The sequence below is a fragment of the Carcharhinus amblyrhynchos genome, chromosome 26 (genome assembly GCF_965287045.1).
Source record: "Carcharhinus amblyrhynchos chromosome 26, sCarAmb.v2.hapA, whole genome shotgun sequence".
Classification (NCBI taxonomy): Eukaryota; Metazoa; Chordata; class Chondrichthyes; order Carcharhiniformes; family Carcharhinidae; genus Carcharhinus; species Carcharhinus amblyrhynchos.
The window spans coordinates 3,244,589-3,257,328 of record NC_137349.1 but is presented as its reverse complement, the minus strand read 5'-3'; the positions used below and the strand labels follow the sequence as shown (position 1 = coordinate 3,257,328).

General features: G+C 45.1%; 1 protein-coding gene across 1 annotated transcript in view; it reads left to right on the top strand.

The window, feature by feature from the left end:
* Window positions 1-12,740, top strand: part of LOC145358836 (guanine nucleotide-binding protein subunit alpha-14-like) — a 43,376-nt gene that overhangs the window by 17,349 nt on the left and 13,287 nt on the right. Inside the window, exon 3 of the mRNA XM_080213161.1 lies at window positions 10,795-10,949. Coding sequence (XP_080069287.1) covers window positions 10,795-10,949 — 155 coding nt within the window. The remainder of the gene's footprint in view (window positions 1-10,794; window positions 10,950-12,740) is intronic.

The following is a 12,740-nucleotide window of genomic DNA, read 5'->3' as shown; positions in this document are numbered from 1 at the left end:
AGTGAGCCTAACATCAGTATCAGGGAAGTCACTAGTGTCCATTATCAAAGGTTTCATAGAACAGAATTTGGAAAGCAGTGCTATAATTAGACAAAGTCAGCATGGATTTATGAAAAAGAAATCATCCTTAACAAATTTAATGGAATACTTTGAGGATGTGACTAGTAAAGTTGATCAAGGAGAACCAGTGGATGTGGTTTATTTAATCTTTCAGAAGGCTTTCGATAAAATCTCACCAAGCAGATTACTATGTAAAGTTAAAAGTGCATGGGGCTGTAGGTAATGTCTTGAGATGGATAGAAAACAGGTTAGCAGATAGGAAGCAAAGAGTTAGAATAAATGGATCTTCTGATTGGTAGGCAGTGATTAGTGGGGTACTGCACGGATGTGTGCTCGGGTCCCAACTGTTCACATTATGTATTAATGATTTGGAAGAGGAAACTGAATGTATTATTTCCAAATGATGCAAAGTTGGGTAGGATGGTGAACTTGAGGAGGATGCAGAGATACTTCAGTGTGATTTGGACAAGCTGAGTGTGTGGGCATCGGCATGGCAGATGCAGTATAATGTGGACAAATGTGAGGTTATCCACTTCAGTAGCAATAATAGGAAGGCAGTTTATTACTTGAATAGGTATAAATTGAGAGAGGTGGGTACTCAATGAGATCTTGGTGTCCTAGTGCATCAGTCGCTGAAAGTAAGCGCGCAGGTACAGCAAGCAGTAAAGGGGGCAAATGGCATTTGAGTGTAGGGATAGGGATGTTTTGCGGCAATTGCATTGGGTGTTGGTGAGGTCACACCTAGAGTATTGTGTGCAGTTTTGGTATCCTTATCGACAGAAGCATATACTTGCTATATATAGAGTGAGTACCGAAGGTATACAAGCTGATTCTTGGGATGGCAGATCTGTTATATGAGGAGAGACTATGTCAGTTAGGATCATATTCACTAGAGAGTAGAAGAGTGAGAGAGGATCTCATCGGAATTTATAAAACTTTAACAGGGTTAGACAGAGTAGATTTAGAAAGAATGTTCCCAAAGGTGGGGGAGTCCAAAACTAGGGGTCATAGTTTGAGGTTTGAGGGGTAAATGTTTAGGACTGAGGTGAGAAGAAATCTCTTCACCCAGAGAGTGGTGAATCTATGGAATTCATTACCACAGAAAGAAATTGAGGCCAAAATGTTGTGTGACTTCAAAAAAGTATAGCTCTTGGGGCTAAAGTGATCAAGGGATATGGAGGGAAGAGGGGATCAGGATATTGAATTTAATGATCAGCCATGATCATAATGAATGGCGGAACAGGCTCAAATGACCAAATGCCTACTCCTACTTTTAGTTTCCAAGTATGTTTTTATGTATATACAGGATGCACTCGCCAAAGTTGTCTTGACTCCTTAAACTCTCCAGGAAAAGGGCAGCTCAGGAACACCAGCATCACCAAGTTTCCCTCACACATTATCTGCACGGTTGCTTCATTGTTGTTGGATCATTGTTAGATCCTGGAATTCATTCATAGAATTATAGAAACCTTACAGTGCAGAAGGAGGCCATTTGGCCCATCAAGCCTGCACCAGTAACAATCCCACCTGGGCCCTATCTCCATAACCCCAAGTATTTATCGTGTTAGTCCCCCTGACACTAAGCGGCAATTTACCATGGCCAATCAACCTAACCCACAGCTGGAGAACCCGGAGGAAACCCATGCAGACACAGAGAGAATGTGCAAAAATCCACACTGACAGTGACCCGAAGCCGGAATTGAACCTGGGTCCCTGGTGTGTGAGGCAGCAGTGCTAACCACTGTGCCACCGTGCTGCCCCATTGCCTGACACCGTTGCAGCAGTTTATGTAGAAGACCCAGCTACACGTCATCAGGACAGGTAATAAACGAGACCCACGACATGAAACAATTGGTGGTGAAAGTGCTGCATTTTGATTCATGTGGCTCAGGCTACAGGTTAAAATATTGGACCGCTCTCCTGAATTTGGAAAAGAATGATGTGCAGTGGAGGGTTCGCCTTTCACTGCAGAACGTATCTAGAAACAAGAGGGAGTTGGAACGAGGAGGAAGATGAGGTCAGGGACTTTCATATCAACAGGCATTGTTGTTTCAGTATTAATTTGCATGCGCAAAAAGGAACAGGTGACTGACAGGACTATTACCTGTTTAGCTGAATGAAGCATTTGCTCCGACTAAATTATTTTCTTGCCGGACAATCTTCAAGTGGGTAATCTCACACCATTAATCCTCCATCTGCTTTCGCCAGCAAAGTGTATTAGTTCAGGTAGCCAGCATTTATCAACTGTGACAACAAGCAACATGGAAAGGGAGATATAAGGGAAATATTTCATTTGGACCTTATTAATAATGCATTTCTCTTACAGATCTTATATGGTTGCAGTAAGGTTCTGTTCAAATATTACATTGTCCCAGAAGAGTGAAGGCCATTCTTGCTTCTCTTCTGAAATTATTCTGTTCTGTAAGGATTGTGATGGAGATCACAGCAAGATAAAATACTTATCTTGAAAGTTATCAGTTTTTCTTTTGTCTTTCTAGTGAGACTAGACAGCGTCCACACAGCATTTCATAGAATCCCACAGTGCAGAAGGAGGCCATTCGGCCCATCAGTCTGCACTGACCATAATTTCATCCAGGTCCTATCCTTATAACCCCATGTATTTACATTAACTAATCCCCTGATACTAAGGGGCAATTTAACATGGCCAACCCATCTAATTCATACACCTTTGGACTGTGGAAGGAAACCAGAGCACCCGAAGGAAACCTACGCAAACACAGGGAGGAAGTGCAGACTTCGCACAGACAGCGAGCCAAGCCGAGAATCGAACCTGGGTCCCTGGCGTTGTGAGACAGCAATGCTAACCACTGTCCCGCCCTTCATTGCCCACTGTTAAGCCGATTAGGAAACATCAATAAAAATTAATTTGAAGGCACTTTGGCAACTCCTCAGCCACATGAGTAAGCCCAAAGATAATGTACATCTTCAGTGGACAGATTAAATACAAACCTCCTCCTTTTTGATCTCAACATGATTCAAACTATCTACACATCCTTTCCCAGAGTCATCAACCACCAAGTCCTCCTCTTTGGTGAATATTGATACAAAGTACTCATTTAATACCTCGTCCATTTCCTCTGGCTCCCTGCATAGATCCCTCCCCTTGTCCATGAGTGGGCCAACCCTCTCTCTGACTACCCTCTTACTCTTTACATGTGTATAAAAAGCCTTGGGATTTTCCTTAATCCTGCTGGCCAATGCTTTCTCATGACTTCTTTCAGCCCTTCTTACTCCTTGCTTAAGTTTCTTTCTACTTTCCTTGTATTCCACACTAGTTTTGTGTGCTCCTAGCTTCCTAGCTTTGACAAATGCTTCCTTTTTCTCTTTGACTAGGCTCACAATACCTCTCATTATCCAAGGTTCCCAAAACTTGCCATACTTATCCTTCATCTTTGCAGGAATGTGCCGGTCCTGAATCCCTATCAACTTGAAAGCCTCCCACATGCCAGATGTTGATTTGCCCTCAAACATCTGCTCCCAATCTACATTCTCAGTTCCTGACTAATATTGTTATAATTAGCCTTCCTCCAATTTAGCATCTTAACTTGAGGACTACTTGTCTTTATTCATCAGTATCTTAAGGCTTACTGAATTGTGGTCGCTGTTCCCGAACTGCTCCCCTACTGAAACATCGACCACCTGGCTGGGCTCATTCCCCAATACCAGGTCCAGTACGGCCCCTTCCCTAGTTGGACTATCTACATACTGTTTCAGGAAGCCCTCCTGGATGCTCCTTACAAACTCTGCCTCATCCATACCCCTAGCACTAAGTGAGTCCCAGTCAATATTGGGGAAATTAAAACCTCCCACCACAACAACCCTTTTATTTTTACACTTTGCCAAAATCTGCCAACACATCTGTTCCTCAATCTCCCACTGACAATTGGGTGGCCTATAGTAAACCCCCAACATTGTGATTACACCTTTCCTATTCCTGAGCTTTACCCATATTGCCTCGTTATATGACCCCTCTGATGTGTCCTCCTGGAGTACAGCTATGATATTCTCCTTAACCAGTAGTGCAACTTCCCCACCCCTTTTACATCCTCCCCTATCCTGCCTGAAACATCTGTATCCTGGAATGTTAAGCTGCCAATCCTGTCCTTCCCTTAACCAAGCCTCTGTAATGGCAACAACATCATAGTTCCAAGTACTAATCCAAGCTCTAAGTTCATCTGCCTTACCTGTTACACTTCTCACACTGATGGTGAGGCCGCAGCTGGAGTACTGTGTGCAGTTTTGGGCGCCGCACCTGCGCAAGGATATTTTGGCCTTGGAGGGAGTGCAGAGGAGGTTTACTAGGCTGATACCGGAGTTGAGGGGGTTGAGCTATGAGGAGAGGCTGAATAAACTAGGCTTGTACTCGTTGGAGTTTAGAAGAATGAGGGGAGATCTCATTGAGACGTATAAGATGATGAATGGGATGGATAGGATAGAGGTGGAAAGACTCTTCCCGCTCAAAAAAGACAGTAGGACTAGGGGGCACAGCCTCAAGATAAAGGGGGGGCAGTTCAGAACGGAGTTGAGGAGGAACTTCTTCACTCAAAGGGTGGTGAATCTCTGGAATTCTCTGCCCGTTGAAGTGGTGGAGGCTGCCTCGCTAAATATTTTTAAGAAGCGGGTTGATGGGTTTTTGATAAGAGAGGGGATTAAGGGTTATGGGGAGAGGGCGGGAAAGTGGAACTGAGCCACGACAGATCAGCCATGATCTTATTGAATGGCGGGGCAGGCTCGAAGGGCCAGATGGCCTACTCCTGCTCCTATTTCTTATGTTCTTATGTTCTTATGAAACAAATGCACTTCAGTCCACCAGACCCTCTCTGATTTGCAATCCCACCCGCCTGCTGTTTCTCAGAGTCTTACTGGCCCTACTCTCTGGTTCCTCTTCAGCTAATTCACCTTTGCTTTGGTTCCCACCCCCCCTGCCAAACTAGTTTAAATCCTCCCACGTGACACTAGCAATACTCCCAGCGGCATATTTGTGCTCTTCCAGTTTAGATGCAACCCATCCTTCTTGTACAGGTCCCATCTATCCTGGAAGAGACCCCAGTGGTCCAGATATCTGAAACACCCCCTCGTGCACCAGCTGTTCAGGTCAAGGTTGTTCTGCCATTCATGTTGATCATTGCTTATCTGAGTGGCATAGTGGTTAGCACTGTTGAATCACATCACTAGGGACCCAGGTTCAATTCCACCCTTGGGTGACTGTCTGTGGTATTTGCACACTTTCCCCATGTCTGCGTGGATTTCTTCCAGGTGTTCCAGTTTCCTCCCACAGTCCAAAGATGTGCAGGTTAGGTTGATTAGCCATGACAAATTGTGCCTTAGTGTCGGGGAATTAGCAGGGTAAATATATGGTGTTGTGGGGATAGGGTCTGGGTGGGATTGTTGTCTGTGCAGGTTCGATGGCCTCCTTCTGCTCTGTACAAATTCTATGATTCTATTCAATCATCCATTTTTACCCAGTGTCAGTGGCTCATTGCATTTCCTTCAAGGTAGATCTATTCATCCCTGAGTAAGGAAACCAAAACTGTACATTATACTGTAGGTGGGGATCTCACTATATCCTGTACAATTACAGTAAGACGCCTTTACTCTAATATACCAATCCCTTTGTAATAAAGGCAAACATATCATTTGCTTCCCTAACTGTTTGCTGAACCTGCATGTTAATTTTCTGTGATTCATGTACAATGACACCCAAGCTCCCTTAAATGCCAACATTTCTCAATCTCTCACTTTGAAAAAAACTAGAAGAAAAAATGCTAGAAAATCTCAGCAGGTCTGGCAGCATCTGTAAGGAGAGAAAAGAGCTGACGTTTGGAGTCCAGGTGACCCTTTGTCAAAGCTAAAAGGCATAGAAAGTGAACGATATTTATACAGCGTAAGGGGATGAAAGATGAGTCATTGCCATAGAAACCAGGGAAAAACACTGTTAATAGCTGTCCACAGGGAGAATAAAGGGTGTGAGTGGCCAAATGGAAGGGAAGCTGTAAGCTGTGACAGTGGAGATATCGGGGGAAGGGGGGAATGGTTAGGACCGTGGTTTCTTCCCGCTCAGAAAGGACAGCAGGACTAGAGGGCACAGCCTCAAGATAAGGGGGGGGGTGAAGTTTAGAACAAAGTTGAGGAGGAACTTCTTCACTCAAAGGGTGGTGAATCTCTGGAATTCTCTGCCCGTTGATGTGGTGGAGGCTACCTCGCTAAATATATTTAAGACATGGGTAGATAGGTTTTTGGTAGGCAAGGGGATTAAGGGTTATGGGGAGAAAGTGGGAATGTGGAACTGAGACACGACAGATCAGCCATGATCTTATTGAATGGCGGGGCAGGCTCGAGGGGTTAGATGGCCTACTCCTGCTCCTATTTCTTAAGTTCTTATGACCGAGGTAAAATTTAGAAAAGGGGAAGCAAAGGGGGAGAAAAGGTAAGGGAAGAGAGATAAAGTGAAGGGAAAGAGTGGGGGAGGGGAATGAAGAAAGACAATAAAGAAATAAAAGGTAGAGAAGAGTAAAAAATTAAATACAATAGAAAGAAAATAAAGAGAGCCGAGGTGGGGTAGAGAAAATCACCTTTTATCCAATTTTTAAAAAATCTGCCTTTGTCATTTTCCTTCCCAAGTGGATAACTTCACACATTCTCATATTATATTCAATTTTCCATGTTCTTTCCCATCATCTAATTTATTTATATTCCTTTGTAGCCTCTTTGCACCCTCCTCACAAACCTACCTTGCATGGATATTTGGGCCCCAAGTCTAAGTTATTGAGAGTGTGAGTAGTTGAGGTGGTGCCTTAGTTACGGACTGCTAAACCAAAAATAGCCCATTTATTCTTACTCTCTCTTTTCTGTCTATTAACCAATCCTCATCCATGCATATATTTTACTCACTATACCATAAACTGTAATTATGCCTAATAATGGTGGCACAATGGCACAGTGGTTAGCACTAATACCACACAGTGCCAGGAACCCAGGTTCAATTCCAGCCTCACATTGTCTGTGTGGAGTTTGTACATTCTCCCCATGTCTGCATGGGTTTCCTCCGGGTGCTCCAGTTTCCTCCCACAGTCCAAAGCTGTGCAGTTTAGGTTGATTGGCCATGCGAAATTGACCCTAGTGTTGACGAGCAGGTTAAATATGTGGGGTTACAGGAACAGGGCCTGGGTGGGATTGTGGTTGGTGCAAACCCAAAGGGCTGAATGGCCTCCTTCTGCACTGTAGGGATTCTAAGCTCCAGTGGGTACATTATGGAATTCTGTTTTGCAAATCTGAATACAAGACATCTATTGGTTCTCCTTTATCAATCCTGCCAGTTACAACCTCAAAACTACGATTTCCTGTTGACAAGTCCATGTTGACTCTGCCAATCATATTATGATTTTGGTAGCACAGTGGTTAGCATTGAGGCTTCACAATGCCAGAGACCCAGGTTTGATTCCCAGCTTGGGTCATTATCTGTGTAGAGTTTGCACATTCTCCCTGTATCTCCATGGGTTTCCTCAGGGTGCTCTGCTTCCTCCCAATGTCTGAAAGACTTGCTGGTTGGGTGCATTGGCCATGCTAAATTCTCCCCCAGTGCACCTGAGTGTGGCAACTAGGGGATTTTCACAGTAACTTCATTGCAGTGTCAGTACAAGCCTACTTGTGACACTAATAGATAAACTTTAAGTACTATATTGTCACTTGCCGAGTAACATATTCTAACATTCTCCCTGCGAATGATGTCAGGGTTAATTGGTCTACTGCTCCCCGTTTTCTCCATCTCTGCATTCCTAAATAGTGGAGTTAAATTTGCTACCTTCCAATCCAAGGGAAGTGTTCCAAAATCTGGGCTATTCTGGAGTAAGCAAAACAAAGGTATCCACTATTCTGTATCTATCTCTTTTAAAACCCTCGGATAGAAGCCATCAGATTCAGGGGATTTGTCAACTAGTTCAATATTCAATGCCAACCATTTTGGAAACATTTGCTACCAGTAAGCTTATGAACAATAATCATGCAAATCCACTATTAATTACATTAACATTGTAAAAAATATGCATGAATAGCTCACCAAAAAATGCACACCAAAAATACACACAGAACATTTGATTTAGAATTGGAATTCTGTTTATTAATTAAGGAGAAAAACTCATACAATATTAATCACATGAACTGAACTTTCTAAACGTAATCAACTCACATCGTTTTATCAAGTAGTACCGACTCAAATTGTGTTTCGTAACTTCGTCCAAATGTTTTGTTACAGATTCTGTCAATGGCTGAGTGATCACATCACCTTGTTGAGGCAGGGTTAATCCCCACTTAACGCTGAGCTAACGAAAATTAGCTGGAGCATTGATATGGGTGTTGCAATTAGCCAGCGTATTGGGTTACCAAATTGAAAATGACCATTTTACAGCAAATCTTAATAGAAGTGCACACATTGATGTCAAAGAACAAAGAACGTGGGCGGCACCATGTCTTAGTGGTAGGCACTGCTGCCTCAGAGGACCAGCGACCCAGGTTCAATTCTGGCCTTGGGTCACTGTCTGTGTGAAGTTTGCACATTCTCCCAGTGTCTGTGTGGGTTTCCTCTGGGTGCTCCAGTTTCCTCCCACAGTCCAAAGCTGTGCAGGTTGGGTTGATTGGCCATGCTGAATTGACCCTAGTGTCAGGTGATTAGCAGGGTAAATATGTGGGACTGCGGGAGTAGGGCCTGGGTGGGATTGCGGTCAGTGCAGTTTTGATGGGCCGAATGGCCTCCTTCTACACTGTAAGGATTGTATGATAACAAAGAAAAGTACAGCACAGGAACGGGCCCATCAGCCCTGCAAGCCTGTACCGTTCATGAGGCCCTAGCTAAACTAAAAAAAAAGCCTTCTGCGCTTACTCAGTCCATATCCATCTGTTTCCTCCCTATTCATGTACCCATCCAAATGCCTCTTAAATGTTCCTAATGTGCCTGCTTCCACCACCCCCTCTGGCAACATGTTCAAGGCACCCACCACTCTCTGTGTGAGAAACTTGCCCCGGACATCTCCTTTAAAGTATCCCCCCTCACCTTGAATCTGTGCCCCCTTGTAATTGATACTTCCACTCTAGGAAAAAACCTCTGACTATCTACTCTGTCTATGCTTCTCATCATCTGGTAGACCTCTGTCAGGTCTACCCCTCAACCTCCGTCATTCCACTGATGACCAGAACTGCCCATATCCGGTGAGAGGCTGAATAATTTATTCAAATTTATGGTAAGCGTCATTAACATCTAATTAGTGAGTCTGGCACTCAATCGTTCAGGCTCACCAGGCTATTTCCCCGGGTTGAAATGGTCGCTACGAGAGGACACAGGTTTAAGGTGCGGGGAGGAAAGTACAGAAGTGATGTTAGGGGTAAGTTTTTCACTCAGAGGGTGGTGAGTGAATGGAATCGGCTGCCATCAGTGGTGGTGGAGGCGAACTTGCTGGGGTCTTTTAAAAGACTTCTGGATGAGTATATGGGGTTTTATGGGACTGGGGGTTATAGATAGGTGTTGATGTGATCGGCGCAACTCGTGGGCCGAAGGGCCTGTTTGTGCTGTAGTGTTCTATGTTCTATGTTTATGGTCTCGCCAAGAGAGGTTCTCTCCAGCAAGAAAAATAAATGGGGAACAGTCGTGCTGCCCTTGCCAGTAGAACCAGAGACCATTGAGCCTCCTGAGGAGGGCTAGGGCAAGTGTAAGGGCCAGCCTGGCAGTGTCAGCCTGGCACCTTGGCAATGCCTGGCACCTTGGCACCAGTGTCAGCCTGGCACCTTGGCAATGCTCACCAGGCACTAACTGGGCAGTGCCAGAGGATAAGCCTGAATGGGGGCAAACGGAGGGCCCGGAAGGGAAAGGGCTTTTGTGGGGCTGGAAGGGTGGGGGCTATGGGGGCGGGGCCTGGAAGCGGAGGGGCCAGTCCAGGGCAGCCTGATCAGTGAAGTGGGGGAGGGCCACTCCTCACTCTGACAGAGATCATGGGTGGTGGAGGGACGGGTCTCGGTGCCGCTCTGCATCATGATCGGTGGAAAGGGGAGAATAATTGGTGAGGGAGGGGGGGCTTGTTGCGCACTTTGTCTGTGATCAATGGGGGGCACTGTCACTCTGCCTATGATTGGTGGGGTGGGCAAAATCGGTCAGGATGGTGGAGGGGGGTGCTGGTGAGCAGGGGCTATATTTTTGGGTGGTGTGGGGCTTGTGATTGAGGCTGGCTGGAATAGCAGAGGCCTGACAGCTCTCCCTCTCTCTTTCTCTCTCTGTCAGGCTTCTGCTATTGCCATTGCGCATGTGCAGACACAGAGGTCTATACATGCTGCCTGATCAGGCTAGCTGGCAAATTAGGCCCACCCACTGCCTCGAGTAGCTAGAAATGGTCTAGCTCATTTTTTCATGTACTAAATGCATAAGATCTGGAGTAAAATCTCACCCAAAAAAAACGTATCTGTAATTCTCCTATTTTCATCCTAGCAGGGCACTTAGAAATTTTCTCATAAAGTACTGCCCAATATGGGCACATTTACAATGGAAATGCTAATGTAAACTTGTCATGCTGTAATTCTATCCTCCTTCCAGTGATGGTGCTGTACCAACTCCTTCTGTTAAACACTTGCTGTTGAATTTGGTGAACATGCTTCATAACAAGCTGAGGGGTAATGGTCAGGGAATCGAATCTACGCTGTTTCTACAATCTACATTCTTATTTAATTCAACAGGAAAATTCTCAGGTAATAAAGGAATTAGAAGCCTATAAAATCACAACACTTGAAAGACAGCATGCGGATGCGATTAAAAGCTTATGGAATGATCCAGGAATAAGAACATGTTACGAACGGCGCCAGGAGTACCAGTTGCTTGACTCAACAAATTAGTAAGTCTATTATTTTCTTACAGACAACAAAAACAGAAAATGCTGAAAAATCTCAGCAAGCCTGAAGGTACCTGTGGAGAGAGAGAATCGAGCCAACACTTTGAACCTAGATGAGGGTCACCGAGACTCGAACTGTTGGCTCTGTTGCAGTGGCGGCACAGTGCTTAGCACTGCTACCTCACAGTGCCAGGAACCGGCTTGGGTGACTGTCTGCGTGGAGTCTGCACATTCTACCCCTTGCCTGTATGCGTTTCCTCCAGGTGCTCTGGTTTCATCCGAAAGGATGTGCTGGTTAGGGTGCATTGGCCGTGCTAAATTCTCCCTCAGTGTACCCAAACAGGCGCCAGAGTGTGGCGACTAGGGGATTTTCACAGTAACTTCATTGCGTTGTTAATGTAAGCCTACTTGTGACACTAATGAATAGTCACTACCATAGGAAGTAATTGGGGCTAAAATGTTGTCTGATTTCAAGAAGAAATTAGATCTAACTCTTGGGGTTAAAGGGAACAAGGGATATGGGGGGGAGGGGGGACCGGAATATTGAATTTGATGATCAGCCATGATCAGAATGAATTGGCGGAGCAGGTTGAAAGATCTGAATGGCCTTCCCCTGCTTTTAGTTTCAATGATTCTATATTCAGACTATTGGCTGTGGAGCAAGCTGGTCAGTCCCACTCCACGCTCGGTCAGTGAAACACTTCAGGTTTATTTGCTTCTATCCCATTGATTGTTGCTGCATCCATTTTCCTCACGAGTGGAATGTTCCAGATCGTTTTCCCACATTGCACAAAAAGATTTGTCCTCACATTCCCCCTCTATCTCTTGCCCAAAATCTTGTATCCGTGTTCCTTAGTACATGTGTAATCAGCCAATATCGATTGGATCCTGTGTTTTCCCGGAATTCCCCGGTTGGCTTTGAATGAAATAACGAGTGAGATTGTCATTCCCACTGTTACACTCTCCTGAGGCAGAAACAGAACGATGGGTGATTTGGGATTGTGTGTCTCGATATTCCATCCAGCTTTGATTAAGGCAATTTGTGCTCCTTCAGGATCAGGCTGCCTCCTGACCAATATATTAACTGATACGGTTGGGACCCTGTGGAATTTTGCTGTAACTCAGTGCTGTCACCCCCCTGTGTCCTGGCAGACTGTGGGTGGGGCAGGTTGGGCAGCAGCCGCTGAAGGAGATCATGAGCTGCAGTCGTGCCAAGCTGGAGGAGGACATGTATTAACATTTTCATCATTCCTTCAGGGGTTTCGAAGTGTTAGAGATTTCCTCAAGGTGAATTCCTTGCTCCTTTGCAGACTCTGTGTATTTCCACATTAGTGCTTCATTGAGCTGCTCTATTTAGACCCTGTCATTAAGGTGCAGTTGCAGATTTGTGTACACCGCCCCCCTCCGCCTCCTCAGTGACAAACTTCCTTTTTCTTCTTAACTCATTCTTCCATGGAATGTAGGAGTTGCTGGCTAGGCCAACATTTAAGGAGCATCCAAAATTGCCCTCAAGAATGTGGGTGGCACTGTGGTTAGCACTGCTGCCTCATAGCGCCAGGGATCTGGTTTCGATTCCAGGCTTGGCTCACTGTCAGTGTGGAGTCTGCATGATCTCCCCATGTCTGCGTGGGTTTCTTTTGGGTGCTCCAGTTTCCTCCCACAGTCCAAAAAGACAACTATCTGCTGGATCCAGCCCATCCCATCCATGTTCCTTTAGTTACCAACTCCTGAACCCAGGGAAAACCAAATCATGGAAACTAAATCTAATTGACTGCTAAAGTGTTTATGTAGCCT